Source organism: Xenopus tropicalis, chromosome 1 (genome assembly GCF_000004195.4).
Source record: "Xenopus tropicalis strain Nigerian chromosome 1, UCB_Xtro_10.0, whole genome shotgun sequence".
NCBI lineage: Eukaryota > Metazoa > Chordata > Amphibia > Anura > Pipidae > Xenopus > Xenopus tropicalis.
Genome location: NC_030677.2, coordinates 111,184,449 through 111,201,748, shown reverse-complemented (window position 1 = coordinate 111,201,748; position 17,300 = coordinate 111,184,449). Strand labels below are relative to the sequence as shown.

Below are 17,300 nucleotides of genomic sequence, written 5' to 3'. Positions count from 1 at the left end.
CCAAGAACAAGTTCTCTCTCTAATAACAGGCCTACTGTAATGAAAAAGCTACTAAATTTGTGATCTAAAAATAATAGGTCACAATAGTTTAAGAAAAATCAGTAAAACAGAAAAATTTGGAACTCAATGATCTTTTTGTGACTCACCCAAACTTTTAAACCAAGTAAGTTTTGCCTCACCTTTTCTAACTCTTTTTGTAGCGAGCCCTCTCTCCTGAGGCGCTCCTGCTCAGAGAATTTGGTGCAGTAATTGTCTCGTGATTTCTGCAGCATTTGAGAATTGCACTGAAGCAACTGTATGGCCTCCAGGGTACCAGACATCTCATCTTTGGACTGCACATAAACAGAATATTAAGTGTTTCACATATGTAGAATATTTACAATAAAAAAGTATATTTTTCTCTTGCATCTGGAATCAGATTCCATTCCAGGGTATGTCAACCTAAAAATAACATTATAAATATAATTCTAAGCAACTTTGCAATACATGCATTACATTTTTAAATGGTTTTTTATTTCAGGTACAGTAATGAACAAGACATATTCCATGCAACATTGTGAAATGTCTTGGGCCGTAGTATCTACATCAGGGTTCGGGAACTTTTTTGGCTGAGAGAGCCATAAACACCACATATTTTAAAATGTAATTCCGTGAGAGCCATATAGTATGTTTGGCTGCGGATGCTGTGGGGCAAGGTAGGGTGGGTCCCAAGGATGCCAGATGCGGATGCAATGCAGAGGAGGGCGAGGCCTGCGGTCAGCGGATAGAAGATGTGTTCTAAGGCTTAGAACATGTCTTCTATCCATCAAGCGCAGGGGCAAGGTAGAGTGGGTGCCAAGGATGCTGGATGCCATGCGAAGGGGGGCGTGGCCTGCGCTCGGCGGATAGAAGTCGTGTTCTAAGGCTTAGAACACATCTATTCGCTGAGTGCAGGCCACACCCCCCATTATTTTTTTTTATGAAAGATTTGGCAGCGAGCCAGATGCAGCCATCAAAAGAGCCACATCTGGCTCCCGAGCGATAGGTTCCCTACCCCTGATCTACATGCATCATTTGTTACCTTATTTAACAAGAGTATGGGTTTCTTGCATTGTACCATGTCAAACATATTTTTAACAGAATAAAAGAACTGTTTGTTTAACACATGAGATGCTATTAAGAAGGACAGAAGAAAGAGAAATAGAAGAAGAGATTGAGAAAAGGGAAGAAGTGGGGACCTAGATCCGAATTCTTCTTCTCACATACCACTTTGGTCTGCAGGTCTGGATAGGTGGGTCTTGTAGCACCATTTTAACTCTGTACCATGTAGTGGTGCAGATTTATGGATTTGTGTTTTAAGTTCCAGTGGCAGCATGCCAATATAGCTTTCCCAGGTGAGGAAAAGTGCTTTGGTATAGCTTTCCTTTTGTAAATAGACCAAAGGGATTCTGGGAACAAATTCCTTAAGGCTCCTAAAAAAAATCCCATTTACGTGGGTTTATCCTATAGGCTAAAGCTTACCCACTGGGTCTTTGAAGCTAAAACCAGGCTAATAGCTGATCAGATTCCCAACTACAGACCAATTAGCCCTTCTTGGGGCTCATCAGTGTAGCGCAGGGTTTTCTGATCAGCTTAGGTAGAGCCAGGAGTGGGGATTCACGAGCAAGTCAAAAGGGTTGAGGAGACCACCTCATAAGTATGTAAATAAGGATGCCTCTATCCAATCCATTAGGAATGCGTGGAATAGTTTTTTTTCTGGGAGAGTGTAAAAGGGGCCGAGTTGCTATATATCCACCATTGTAGTATTACTTTCTTAGCAGCTAGTTTTGCCTACAGTGTGAGGACAAGTATCCTTTATGGATGATTTTCTGCATCACTTTTGTGTACGTTGCAGCTTTTAAAGATGAGATTGTGTCTTGTGTTACTTCAAAATGTGAGGGATTGTTACGGTTGGGAGTTTTGTTTGCCATTATGACAGGCCTGTGGAGAAAGTGGTGAGATCATGTATTTTGCATAGAGTCATATGCTTCTCTCAACACTCGCCTTGTAGAATTGTTGGCCTGTAAGAAGTCTAGATAGTTGTCCCGGTCATAGGCGGAGGGTGACTTTTTTGTTTGGGGAGGCTAAAGATGGGCCATACATAGACTGACCTAAAGCTAATGTGAGTGAATTCGCTGCCGGTGTAAAAAACTATAAAAAGAACTATAAAAAAATTAGTTAGGAAGACCAATTGCAAAGTTGCTAGGAATAGGCCATTCTATAGCAGTCTGTATTTACAAAACCAGCACAATATATATGAGAAGCAGTGGGTACAGATAGCAGATATTCAGGCCCTGGCACTATAACACGGGCACGAATACACAGCATTGGCCCCACTGTAACTAGAAATGAACAAAACAATGACAAAAAAAAAAAAAAAACATTAAGTGAAAAAAACAACAACAAATATATAAAAGCACAATGAGCTTTTTCAGGGGGAAACGCCATCCATCTGTTAGGATAGGAGGTAGGCATATTATAGATGTCAGGTCAGGCAAAAAACAATTTAATTTCAGCTAGTGATTCAGCCTTTAGAACTGTATAGTGCCTGTGTATAGTTCCTGTGGGAGTGAGATGAGTTTACAGCCTGCAGATTCTTCTTTTCAGTCTTCCTTTCTGCACTGCCTTCAGTTCGTAATATCTCCCGAGCCCTGTCTGCATCTGTGCTTTGATTGGTCAAGTTTACGGTCTGACAAGAAAGCTGTGCTCTGATTGGAGAATCCACAAGAAGAAAGATCCAATCAGAGCACAGCAGAACCGGAGCTTGCAGGAACAGAAGATTTCCAGGACAGTGCAGGAACGGAATGAGGTTTTATTATAATTTTTTTTTTTTTTTTAATGTGCCAAGCAGGTTTGGGGAGGCTTAGCCTCCCCTAGCCTTATTGAATATCCGCCTATGGTCCCGGTCCAGATTCACCAGAGCATGCCGCACCCTAGACATAACACCTAGCTCAGTAATAAGAAATAGGGCAACTGCTTCTGTTACAATTAGTACTTTTTTTTCTAACCGTAGAGAGTAGCTGGCCTGCTGTCTTAATGCCATATTGGTCTCAGCATTGGAAGATTGGACTAGCCACTCCATTCCAAAATTCAGGGTTACCCACAAAGGGAAACCAGAGTGCGTGTTTGATTTGAAGGCCAAGTGTTGCTCTGGATTGTCTCCAGGTTTTCCAGGTTGTCTAGGGGGTTTTGTGATATGCTGTATTAGAGAGTTGAGTTGGGTTAATATCGCGTTTTTAAGATGTAGAAGTAATTGCTATTGAAAACAGTGTTTGTCTGTCCATTCTATTCTCTGCCCTGGTGTTTCTGACTTTTGAAACAATGTAACACAAACCAGCTAATTAACAGACCTGTCTTTGCTAGAGGAGACAGATTTTTACAACATTGTTTTAAAAAAGTGATAACAAGTAGTTAAGCAAATACTGCTTTCCATAGCAATTACATTTGCGAATGCGTTCCAAAGCATTTCAAATTTGTAATAAATGCATATTACAAAGTTGCTTAGAATGTAGGTTAAGTTGTTAGAACCTTGGTTAGATTACCCACAAACCCAGAATTCTTCCAAGCAAACTACCCTACAAACATAAAGTACTGTTGCACTACAAATAGACACAAACAAATATGAAACACAGCCCATTACTTTCACTGGCTCATTTCTTTATTACCTGAATAAAGATGTTTACACAGGAACAAATAAATACTTTAAGGAGTTTTTAAATCTGGCATACTTCTCTAAAGTTTCACAGCCAACTTGGTAGAGAACATGATTTTACTATTAAACATAACATAACTATTTTGAGGTTATCAAGGTTGTGCAATGTTGCCTTGAAGTACTGGGGTCCTAGGCTCATTCCAGCTAAAGCACTATAGGCAATCTATCCTGTAAAGTGCTGCGTAAATTGATGGCACTTTATCAATTTATAATAATAATAAAGGGCTTGTATGTTTTCCTTGTGTAATGTCATAGGTATTTAGTTTGCAAGCTTCACTGGGACTAGAACGTGAATGACGTATGATCTCTAAGCCACTGTGGAATATGTTGGCGCTATATATAAAGACTAATAATAATAAATAATAAACTCATTTGTATTAATGATGAAATGCACAAAATTAATTTACTCTAATCTTATTGGTATGTTTTTACCTTTTTGTGCATTTTGATTTGTTCATCTCCATACCGACTGATATCTTTGATAAGGTCATGCAGTTTCTTGCTTAGTTCCAGGTGGCAGAGAGCTAGCTTGTCTGAAGACACTCTGAACATCTCCCACATGGGAGCAAATGTCCTGCAAAAAGAAGAGAGCCAGATGGTGAACCGTACTAACCTCTAAAATGAAAATAAGGTATATTTATTAGATTTTGTTAAGTGATTTTAAACTGTTTCTTGACACCAGACAAAAGCATATCAATAGCAGTCTAATGGGATCTTTAAAAATCCACTTTCCTCAACACAGTAAAAGTAACGTTGTCGAAAAATGCAGACACTGGTAAACATGATCTTAAAAAGCCTATACAAAAAGCAGATACTGGCCTCACTCAACTGGGCACTGACTAGCCCCAAATTATCCAGACCAATTCAGTTTTGTCTGCAACACATACCCTAAATGGCTCCCACTGCTGACCATCTTGGACAGTTTCTGCATGGATTTTGAGTACGATTCCTCAATGGCTGCTCTGGAATATACATTGGGGGAAAAGAAAAAAAAAAAATCAATAGAAGCATACAAAGGCAAAGTAAACCCATGCATATAATGCAAGTCAAAGGTGTATTATCTGGGAATATGATTGTTTGTTGAAATGCTTTTAAGTATGCACAATGAAGCAATGAAATAATAAGCTCAGTTACCTCATATATGAAGTGTGTCACCAAATTTTCCACAAAAATTGAAATCCCAGAGTCTTTCAACTCTTGATTAAAAAAAAGGCCTTTTTTTATGAGCCTTTTGAGCACAGTATTTAACTTTTGTTACAGGTAAGGGCTCTGGCACACGGGGAGATTAGTCGCCCGCGGCAAAACTCCCTGTTCGCGGGCGACTAATCTCCCCGAGTTGCCTACCCCTGCCATCCCACCGGCGAACATGTAAGTCGCCGGCGGGATGGCAGACATGGCGGGGCGATTTCAGGAAATCGCGCCACCGCGTCTGCCATCCCGCCGGCGACTTACATGTTCGCCGGCGGGATGGCGGGTCATGGCAACTCGGGGAGATTAGTCGCGAACAGGGAGTTTTGTCGCGGGCGACTAATCTCCCCCGTGTGCCAGAGCCCTAAATGTATGACGGCCATATCTGGTACATCGGTAATAAAGTAACAGTAACACCAAAAAATAAAAATGTATCAGTGTAATTATACTCCTTTGTGTTTGCTTCAAAAAGACTACTATAGTGTATATAAATACCCTGCTTTGTAGCCATGGGGGCAACCATTAAAAAAGAGAAAAGGCACAGGTTACATAGAAGATAACAGAAAAACTCTGTGGAATACAATGGTGTTTTATCTGTTTTGTAGCTTGAATGGCTGCCCCCATGGCTACACAGCAGTTTATTTATATAAAATATAGTAGTGTTTCTAAAGCAAGCACACAACTTTTACTAGGGCAGGGCAACAGAATATTATACTTTAATTACTTTAAAACCCTTTTGATTTTTGGGTGCTATTGTTCCTTTAAAGGCATATAGCAAATGGGCATTCTTGACAACAGGAAAACAAAAACAAATAATTATACCCTATTGAATCAATAAAAGCTGCTCATGAGAATATATTTTATAGTAATTAAAGGTTTTCATGCATTTTAAAGTGAAACTGACACCAAAAAATGTCTTTTAAAAATATGAACCTACTTCCAAACCTACCTATAGGTCATGCTGCTCTTCGCACAAAGAATTTAAATTGCTTTCCCGGCTTGCTGATCCCCTAAATGGAATGCCTAAATGAGAACTCTTGGAATGCTTAAAGCACAATTAATTATTATGGTGTCAAACAAACTAAAAGCTTTACAGCAGCCAGCATGCCAAATTCAACAGCCACCTTCTTCTGCTTTGTCTCCCTGAATTATATTTGATTTAGAACTTGTACAAATAATGAGACAAACGTGCCTTTTACAATCATGTAAATTTTTGTTCAAAAGGAAATCAGTAAAGATCATAGCCCTACCAAGGTTCAGTTACGATTGTGAAATGCTAGCTTTGTACTTAAAGGGGACCTGCCACCCACACACAGAAAGTTATGAGTATATTTAAAAATCTCAGCCTCAGGTATGGTGGCTGGGCAGGCAATTACTATCAGCACTTCTTAGATATCATTGCACTCTTCACAATAGTAATTGTGTATTATGGGCATGGGACTAAGGTGCCAGATTGTGGAGCTTAAATAAGATTTGGGGATGATGCAAAGCTTGCCTTAAAGGGGAAGGAAAGGCTAAGTCACTTGGGGGTGCTAAAATGTTAAGCCCGGGGTAGAAGGTAAGCGATTCAAGTCACTTGGGGGTGCCTAACATTTTGGCACCCCCAAGAGACTTAGCTTTTCCTTCTCCTTTAATAACAGTGTTTACAAAATGGCAGCTGCCTGCTTGCTGTGATTGTCAATTCCAAGACTGAGGAAAACAAGCCTTACATAATTTATAGTGCTGAACTAACACAACATAAAAGGCTTTGGAATTATTTCTTAAAGTGGCAGATCCCCTTTAAGTACAGCGGTCATTATAAGTATATAATGTTAATAGAAAATTCTAAATGACATCATTCCTATTACCCAGAAAGGCAATAATACATAAAGCCTTAATGGAATTAAATCTACCTGAACCACAATAATTTTGTCTGTAGCTGGCCTATGTTTAATGATCAGTGTTTTAAAAAAAAAAAAAAAACTGTGTATTTTAACCAGCCTCATAACATAAGGGAAGACCAGGTACTCTGAATTAAGTAACCTTTTATCTAAGAGAACATTGAAATGTCACCTCCTTTCAACATAAACAGACACACATCTTTAAATCATCTTTTATTTCCTTTAATCAACTTAATTCCACCTACATACTCCTCGCTTCCACAAAGTGCCCTGTGGTTTTAACCAGCTCATATAATAGAGAGTCAACGTCTGCACTTTGCTCTAAATAAAGTGTTGCATGTGTTTGGCAGATCTGTATACAGAAAATAGGGGGATCATGTGAGCATCCCCTGGAATTCTCACCTAGCTTGCACATCTGAAGGCAAGTTAGGGTTGCAGAGCAAAGCCAATGTCCAGGATGAAAATGTTCTTTGTATAAGCAATAAGGGGGTGTTCGGATCAATAATAAATCATGGTTCAATATGTTCTGTGTTTAACAGTTTAGGATCTCCTTCCATGTGACACCAGTACTACCACCACCCACTCCTGCTACTATCGAAAAAAAATATTGTGCTTCCCTTCAAACTTCAACTAATATCTAGCTGAACTTCAGCATAATATTGTTCAGGCAGGCCGTATACATGGGTCTATAAGCTGCCGACTGGCTAAAATGCCTGCTAATCTCAGTATGCGGAAATGTGGAAGAAAAATAAACATACAGGCATAGGACCTGTTATCCACAATTCTCAGGTTCTGGGGGTTCTTCCTGATATGTTTCTTCCCACAATTTGGATCTCCAAAACTTATGTCTGCTAAAAAAATCATATAACACTTATTAAACCCAATAGAATTAATCTTTATTGGAGGCAAAAGTTTTCTATGTTAGTTGGGATAAAGTACAAGGTACTGTTTTATTACTACAGAAAAAAAAGGAATGAATTTTTTTTATTTAATTTAAATGGAGTATATGGGACATGGCCTTCTTGTAATCCAGAACTTTCTGGATAACTGGTTTCCAGATAGACTGGATTTGCTACACAAGTGAATTTCCTGTAGTCATTAAAGGTACACTGCAATTCTAAAACAGGTATGGGATCCCTTATCTGGAAACCCGTTATCCAGAAAGTTCCAAATTACGGAAAGCTCCCATAGACCCCATTTTAATCAAATAATTAAGTTAAATAATTTTAAAAATTTCCATTTTCTCTGTAGAAATAAAACAGTAACTTGTAATTGATCCCAACTAAGATATAAATAATTCTTATTGGATGCAAAACAAGCCTATTGGGTTTAATGTTTTATTGATTTTTTAGTAGACTTAAGGTATGGAGATCCAAATTACAGAAAGTCCCCTTATCTGGAATACCCTTGGTCCTGAGCATTCTGGATAATGGGAACTGTACCTGTATTCACTTTTAACTGTCATGAAATGACATGTATATTAATAAAAGCAGTTGTTACTTATAAAAACCTATATTTTAATTGCTCAGTTTGAGGACCAGCAATAGCTTACAAATAAGAATAAAGTAAAACTCTTGACACATTTTTACAGTTACAGAGAAACAGTATATTATAATTAAATGAAAACAGGCTTTTCAGTTTTTTGGTGTTGCTGCCCTTTAAGTCCTATACTATGAGAGTAGAGGGCAATCAACAGGTAACATACACTATTGAACCTGGAAATGCTATTTCAGTCATTGGATATACAAATGGTTAAGGATAAATCTGTAAAAGGTTCCTATTACGAAAGTAGTGTAGTGAGAGTACAGCCTTAGAACAGTCACCTTGCCGATGCTTTAAGAGCAGTTTTTAACTGATGAAATGGATGATACACTTCCTATTTATCTCATGTACAAGGGTGCATTTGCAGTTCCCTTTAAAACCACAGGCTTCCTTTTTCTTGTTATTAACTAGACTCACAGCTTAGTTTCTTAGTGTCTTTCCAATTGTGTGAGGTAAACCAGTGTATGACTACATAAACAACGCCTGTGTGCAAAGTTTCTAAAAAAAATTGCCACTGTTACAATAACTTCCCTAATGCATACACTCTAAAATATCAGTAATTTCCCCATGTACTTCACTTCTTACCAGGGGAAAATTACTCTTTTTTGGTTTAAGGCACATGAAAAACAGACTAAGAAAGGCTAACTTTGCTCACAAAATTAGCTATAACAATAATAATTGAAGAAAATGCGAAAGCTTAAAACATATAATCAAGTTTGGATTCTGAATTAAGTGTGGCAGAGTTATAACTAAAACTACAAAAAGATATGGCAGTTTGTGAAAACCCTGTATTTATGTATGCGAATATTGGCATGCCATATGAACCCAAAAATACTAAATGGAGATGGCAGCTAAGAAAGGTATATTCTGTGTATGTTTCACCCCCCTATATTTATTAGTAACAAAGATAACTCCTACCCATACTGCGGCTGTAAATAAGACCTATTATTAAATGTGCTAACAAAAAAAAAAAACGGTGGAGATGAATTGCTATTCAGTAGAATACAACACACTTTTCATACAAGCATGCAGAAAAAGCCATACTGTGCAAGAACAAATCATTACTGCTATATTAGCAGATAGATGTGATAAAAATGTAAATGTTTTATACACTTCTGGCTCTAAAACACGAGGCAAAATCATAGATCTTTAAAGTTGCTACAATTTTATTAAAACCAAGAAGAAACATAACCCTTTATCTGGCAATATGAACATCATTTTAAAAGGTACATATAAATATACCGTACATTAAACTATGATAAAATGAATCAACTATACTACTTGATAAGGCATTAAGCCAGGAAACAAGGGCATGCAACAGAACAATAATGTGCAACCTGTTATTTGGTACCACAACAGTAATCCTGGCAATACAATGACAGAAATACACACTCTTCCCACTTCCATGATGACTATCACCCACTTGTTTACAGCCTTACCCTCAGATACTGTAAAATGTGCAAATTGTTTTGCTAAGAAACAGAGAGGTTGTGTTAGCATAAATATAATTTAGTCAATGCTGAGATTACATGTGGGGGACTGCAAATTTCAATGCACCTGTATATTTGTTAGTTCCCTGACAGACCATAGCTTATAGAATATAAATAGATTAGATAGATAGAGGATAGATAGATAGATAGAGAGAGAGAGAGAGAGAGAGAGAGAGAGAGAGAAATATATAGAACTATAGAATTCCAATATATATATATTTGTCAGAGGCCACTTGTGAAAAACACTTCCCATTTCTAAAAAGACAAAATGAGCATTGCACGGAGCAGTTCAATGAAGAGTGGAATTATTTGCCCAGCAAATAACAGCAAACTGTCATGGCAGACTTTAAATACAGTCATTTTAAGTGCGTCAGGTTAGATAATGTAACTTGCAGGGTTTGAATGACTTTATTAGCCTTTTACATGGAACTTTACATCCACTGACAAGTTTTGTTACAGGCAACATAGCATATACTAAGGTTAGTTTCATTACTGCTCACCTTTCTCGCACAAAGTCTGCCAGTTCTTTGACAGATAGTTGCCCATGTTTCATATTATGGTACAAAACAGCAAAGCCAGAGTTTTTATCCCCCTGTAAAATAAATAAATAAATAAATGAAAAAAATAATACAAATAAAAAAGGCGTCACACAGTCATTTATTATACAATCAGACAAAGCTATGTCACGTGATATAAGCCCTTTAATTCACAGACTGCAGAAGAGGCAGGCTTGCAGAGGGGTATGGTCCACCACCCAGAGGGTCTAGCAAGAACGTGGGCTTACAACCCAAACCCCTAGAAAAAGAGTGGATGGTCAGGAATATTGCCAATATGGGAAGTCAACCTTGGAAGCTATTTACCAATTACTGGGCAAGTTTCTTATAGCTCAACTGTTCCAGTTTGGCTCACTGCATGTAGTTCAGTCAGCACATGATATTTCATCCATGCATAAAAATTTGGTGTTGGCAGTGAAGAACTTACAAGTTACAGGGATCCAGCACCCAAGGTCTAATTTCTGCATAGTGAAATAAAATGTAATTCTATCCAATTTCCAATACATAGTAATTAATGGTTTTAAAGCTATTTTAAAATGTTGTTCCGATTAAAATGTTTGTTTGTGTATCCCTTTAAATTCTCTGTGACTGACCCAGTAACAGGAAACAGTTCTCCAATTTTCAGGTGGCTTACAACATTGTTTCAGAAGTCAGAGCTTGTCACATCATTTACAAAAACACACATACATACATACACATACATACATACATATACAGTCATGGCCGAAATTGTTGGCACCCCAGAAATTTTTCCAAAAAATCAAGTATTTCTCACAGAAAAGAACTGCAGTAACACATGTTTTGCTATACACGTTTATTCCCTTTGTGTGTATGGGAACAGAACAAAAAAGTAAGGAAAAAAAGCAAATTGGACATAACGTTACACAAAACTCCATAAATGGACTGGACAAAATCTGTCTGTGTGTGTGTGCCACACTAAGCATGGACAACAGAAAGAGAAGAGAACGGTTTGAGGACTTGAGAACCAAAATTGTGGAAAAATATCAACAATCTCAATGGTACAAGTCCATCTCCAAAGATCTAGGTTTGCCTTTGTCCACAGTGCGCAAAATTATCAAGAAGTTTGCAACCCATGGCACTGAAGCTAATCTTCCTAGGCGTGGACGGAAGAGAAAAATTGATGAAAGGTTGCAACGCAGGATAGTCTGGATGGTGGATAAGCAGCCCCAAACAAGTTCCAAAGATATTAAAGCTGTCCTGCAGGCTCAGGGAGCATCAGTGTCAGCGCGAACTATCCATCAGCATTTAAATGAATATATATATATATATATATATATATATATACACACACATACAAAAACATACACATACATATACAGTCATGGCCGAAATTGTTGGCACCCCAGAAATTTTTCCAGAAAAATCAAGTATTTCTCACAGAAAAGAATTGCAGTAACACATGTTTTGCTATACACATGTTTATTCCCTTTGTGTGTATTGGAACAGAACAAAAAAGTAAGGAAAAAAAGCAAATTGTACATAATGTTACACAAAACTTCATAAATGGGCTGGACAAAATTATTGGCACTCTTAACTTAATATTTGGTTGCACACCCTTTGGAAAAAATAACTGAAATCAGTCACTTCCTATAACCATCAATAAGCTTCTTACACCTCTCACCGGGAATTTTGGACCACTCTTCCTTTGCAAATTGCTCCAGGTCTCTCTTATTGGAAGGGTGCCTTTTCCCAACAGCAATTTTAAGATCTCTCCACAGATGTTCAATCTGGACTTTTTGACGTATGTTTGGGGTCATTGTCCTGCTGGAAGACCGAAGATCTCAGACGCAAACCCAGCTTTCTGACACTGGGCTCTACAGTGCGAGCCAAAATCCTTGGTAATCCTCAGATTTCATGATGCCTTGCACACATTCAAGGCACCCAGTGCCAGAGGCAGCAAAACAACCCCAAAACATCATTGAACCTCCACCATATTTCACTGTAGGTACTGTGTTCCGTTTTCAGTAAACAGTAGAATGATGTGCTTTGCCAAAAAGCTCTACCTTGGTCTCATCTGTCCACAAAATGTTTTCCCCGAAGGATTGTGGCTTACTCAAGTACATTTAGGCAAACTGTAGTCTAGCGTTTCATTTCATTTAAATGTTGATGGATAGTTCGCGCTGACACTGTTGCTCCCAGAGCCTGCAGGACAGCTTGAATATCTTTGGAACTTGTTTGGGGCTGCTTATCCACTATCCTGCGTTGCAACCTTTCATCAATTTTTCTCTTCCGTCCACGCCTAGGAACATTAGCTACAGTGCCATGGGTTGCAAACTTCTTGATAATATTGCGCACTGTGGAGAAAGGCAAATCTAGATCTTTGGAGATGGACTTGTAACATTGAGATTGTTGATATTTTTCCACAATTTTGGTTTTCAAGTCCTCAAACAGTTCTCTTCTCCTCTTTCTGTTGTCCATGCTTAGTGTGGCACACACATACAGATTTTGTCCAGCCCATTTTTGGAGTTTTGTGGGACATTATATCCAATATGCTTATTTTCCTCCCTTTTTTGTTCTGTTCCAATACACACAAAGGGAATAAACATGTGTATAGCAAAACATGTGTTACTGCAATACTTTTCTGTGAGAAATACTTGATTTTCTGGAAAAATTTCTGGGGTGCCAACAATTTCGCCCATGACTGTATGTGTATGACTGTAAACATGTATAAAGCAAGACAGTGAGCTGCACACACAGACAAAAAATTTTTATTAATGAAAAAAATCATTAATAAAAAATTTTTGTCTTCTAACTAAGTCCCTGTGTGTTCGGCTCACTGTCTTGCTTTATACATGTTTTTTGCAAGCACCCGGGGCAGTTGATTATTATTAGGGTGTGCTCTGTCTTTTTCTGTGTATATATGTGTGTATATATATGTGTATATATATGTGTATATATATGTGTATATATATATTACGCACACACACACACACACATATACACACAATTTTTTTTTGTAAATGATGCGACAAGCTCTGTTTTCTGAAACAATGTTGTAAGCCACCTGAAAATTGGACAACTGTTTCCTGTTGATAATTACATTTTCTTTCACTAAATAAATCAACAGATTTTACATGGAGACCTCTAATTTCTGTTGCAAAGATAGATAAAGTTCTAATAACTGATAATAGTATACCAAGCTAGATTTTGACAGTTCAAAATAAAAGTATAAAAGTGACCATTTCATAAACATTGCATATACAGTACAAAAAAAATTCTACATGCATGTGTGTGCCATGTATAAAATTATATACATATATTTGAAGAAAAAAAAAAATCAAGTTTAGTCTTCCATTCATATATTCTCAGCACAAATCTTACCATGTTTGTAGCCCAAAAGAAAATTTGAAGATGCAAAATCCAAAAGGTAACAGCTTAACCATAAAAACGGTGTATTAAGATTTACCAGTACTAAAAATGAATTCAACGCAATGTTCTGCAGTGGTAAGGACTGCTCTACTTAGTGAGATCTGGTAGAATTAGAGCAAAATTATGTTTCATAATGCTTATTAGAACGTAATAGAGCAAGAGTCAAAGTACAGACGTACAGGAAGTACAGAACATGCTGTTGGGTGCTACAGGCTGCTTCAGTTAGCGGAAATCCCCTTCTGTCCCCAGAGACTGAATTAGACTTTTTTTTTTTTTTAATATATACATATATTATATATATTTTTTTTTTAATACAATGCAATGCTAGGAGATCTCTATAATAACTTACGAACAAGATAAATGCGTACTTTAAAATATTATGGTCTATCACACTCCTCCACAAAAATAAACTTCTGCAAGAAAGATTTGTCCGTAAAGCGAGTTACATGGATCTGATGAGGAATGTACACATGCAGTACAAATTTGGGGTGGATCATGGGACATAAGAAAAATGAGTGCTTCACAGTCCTGAACTTGAATAACTGCTCCAAATACAACAAGGCATCTGTACCATTGATGAACCACATTCATGTCTCAGAATCTTTTTAAAGGCTGCAGCTCACCATTGTTAGTAAAGTACTGCTGGTCTAAATTACTGATACAGCCTTTTTTTTTTTTTAATGTATGAATCACCCTGTGCTGGAACTGTTTCTTGGGTTAAACATAGTGGATCCAGATAAAAATATTTCCACCTTGTTAGCCAGCTGAAAAATTTTTAGGGTTGAACTTTTGATATGAAGCATACTTTTACAGACTAACTAGGATGATAATCACAGAAAGTTTTCAGAACATTTCAGTTCCTTCTTCAAAGCTGATTAAAAGGAAGCTATATTGGCTCTGACATACTGTATATACCACATTTTGTACACAAAAAAACTGAGGAACAAAGGGAAAAACACAAGCATAATTTGTATTGCAAGCAGCAACAGACATATGGGGAGGTGGGTTATGCAAAGGAGTCCAGACCAGGCATGAATTAGACCTAAGGTGTGAAATCGATTATAGATTACTGTAATAGTTTGTTGTCTCCACAGATTTTTAATTTTTTTTTGAACAAAAAAACAAAACCAGTGCATAGGTTTCTAGTCTAGGTAATTAGCCATAAAACCATGGCCTAAATTCAACCATCTCCAGACTCTTAAAGGAACAGTAACATCAAAATATGAAAGCATATTAAAGTAGTTACAATATGATGCACTGTTACCCTGCACTGGTATAACTGGTGTGTTTGCCTCAGAAAGACTATTATAGTTTATATAAGCAAAGCTGCTGTGTAGCAGATAACAGATAAAATGCCATTGCATTCTACACAGTTTATTTGTTATCTGCTATGTAACCTGTGCCTTTTCTCCTTTTTTCCAGCTTGAATGGCTGCCCCCATGGCTACACAGCAGCTTATTTATATATAGACTATAGGAGCGTTCTGTAGCAAATACACCACTTTTACCAGTGCAGGGCAACAGTACATTACATTTTAATTACTTTAAAACACTTTCATATTTTGGTGTTACTGTTCCTTTAAGGTGGCCATACATGTAGCAATTTCATATTTAGGGCTGAATCGTCAGATATGGAGGTAGAAACAATAGAAATTCTACCTCCTTCTGGTGATTCAGCCCTGAACATAAATCTTGCTGGGGCGCCTTCAATGGCGTCCGATCAAAATCTTTTAACCTGGCCAATCAACGAGTCAACCAATATCCACAGCCTTCTGCGATATCTGTTGCCTCGTCGAGTCGCCATACACGCACTGAATATTGTACAATATCATCGGTGAGAGTATGGCCAGCTTTAAATACCTCGTGTTGGGCATATTGTGCATGTTATTGCATAAACCACATTGCTGGATGAGCAAGTGTAGTGGCCATGCACATACAGTAGTATTCCTCTAGTGTGCCAGGAATTGGCACTGTCTGAGGAGAGGCTATTTTTCTAAGGCCTTTTAGATGTGGGTTGTAGGATGTGACAAGTGGAACACAATTTGTTTCTCTTTTCTGTTTGTATTTTAATAGTTGGTTTCAGGAGACCTTGGTAGCTCTGTGTATTGGGTTAAACACAGTAAATCATAATGCAGACCCATCTGCATTATGCAGAACCGTATGGTGATGTGTTCTTCTTTGACGTACACCTGGAGGATGTAACAAATAATTCTATACCTAAATACTGCTTGTCGTAGATGTGTATCTATAGAGCACAATAATGCCATTCACATGCACATGCCTTGCAAAAGACTTCCTGAGCTTGCAATCATTTGAACAGCAACATCCACATAAACTGAAAAAGCAGACTAAACCACAAAAGTCATCTGATGCAGGTTTTGTCCAACGGTTGCATCTACATTGAGAATGGATATTATTTCAACCACTGCCATTAATATTAATAAACAAACATCCAATTCTCCATTCAAAAGCAAGCTAGCCAGAGAATACTATCTACTACAGAGAATACTGTTTACCAGGCCTAAAAAATTATGCTTAAAAAGCATGGTGCATGCTGGATGCCTTTATACTTGGTTTAACAACTAGGTAAATCACTGGGTATATACAGTCATGGCCCAAATTGTTGGCACCCCAGAAATTGTTCCAGAAAATCAGGTATTTCTCACAGAAAAGTATTGCAGTAACATGTTTATTCCCTTTGTGTGTATTGGAACAGAACAAAAAAAGGGAGGAAAAAAAAACAAATTGGACATAATGTCACACAAAACTCCAAAAATGGGCTGGACAAAATTATTGGCACCGTTTCAAAATTGTGGATATAAATATACTCTATAAATAAATAAATATACTCTAGGTAAAAAAGAGAATGAAGATCGACTGAAGACTGAAATTAATTTAAAGCTGGACCCTCCAAATATCTACAGCAAACACAAAATATGTTTTTATACTATTTCACCCAAATAAATCAATTTATCCTTTTTAGCAGTGTCCTAGCATGGATATTCCTGAATTATGAGCACTGTGCAAGGAGAGAAATTAGAACACAACATATATACTTTGTTAAGTCACAATATAGTCATGGCAAAAATACTGGCACTTTGTACTTTTTCAAGTAAGTTTTCTATTCTGACAGACAATTGCCGACATATAAATACATGCTGTGTACTCCGAGTGATAAATTATTTATTGGCTACATCTTTGCTTTCAGCCAGGTAAAGCTGTCAGAAGAAGTTAAATTAGGTACTAAGCAAGGATATTGGGGAGATGTGTATTAAAGCAGCCCAAAGTTCAAGTTTTTCTAAATTGAACCTCATCTACAGTATATGTTTTTAGGTGCTAAATCTTTCACTGAATTGAATCTGGCCCAATATGTATTATGTAACACCAAAAAAGTAATTAATTATAATGCAATGCTGGCCAGCACTGGTATAACTGGTGTGTTTGCTTTTTCAAAGAATTTTAGATATTATATATTGTGACATGCTGACTGCCTGTACATGTAATTTTGGGGGAATTAGCAATGGTAG

General features: G+C 37.4%; 1 protein-coding gene across 2 annotated transcripts in view; it reads right to left on the bottom strand.

The window, feature by feature from the left end:
* The window catches only part of fcho1 (FFCH and mu domain containing endocytic adaptor 1), a 61,511-nt gene that overhangs the window by 31,121 nt on the left and 13,090 nt on the right, over positions 1 to 17,300 (bottom strand). For both annotated transcript variants that reach the window (XM_012953759.3, NM_001197198.1), the window contains 4 exon segments: positions 10,331 to 10,422; positions 4,618 to 4,692; positions 4,163 to 4,304; positions 180 to 332 (listed from right to left, as the gene is read on the bottom strand). In XM_012953759.3, coding sequence (XP_012809213.1) covers positions 180 to 332; positions 4,163 to 4,304; positions 4,618 to 4,692; positions 10,331 to 10,422 — 462 coding nt within the window.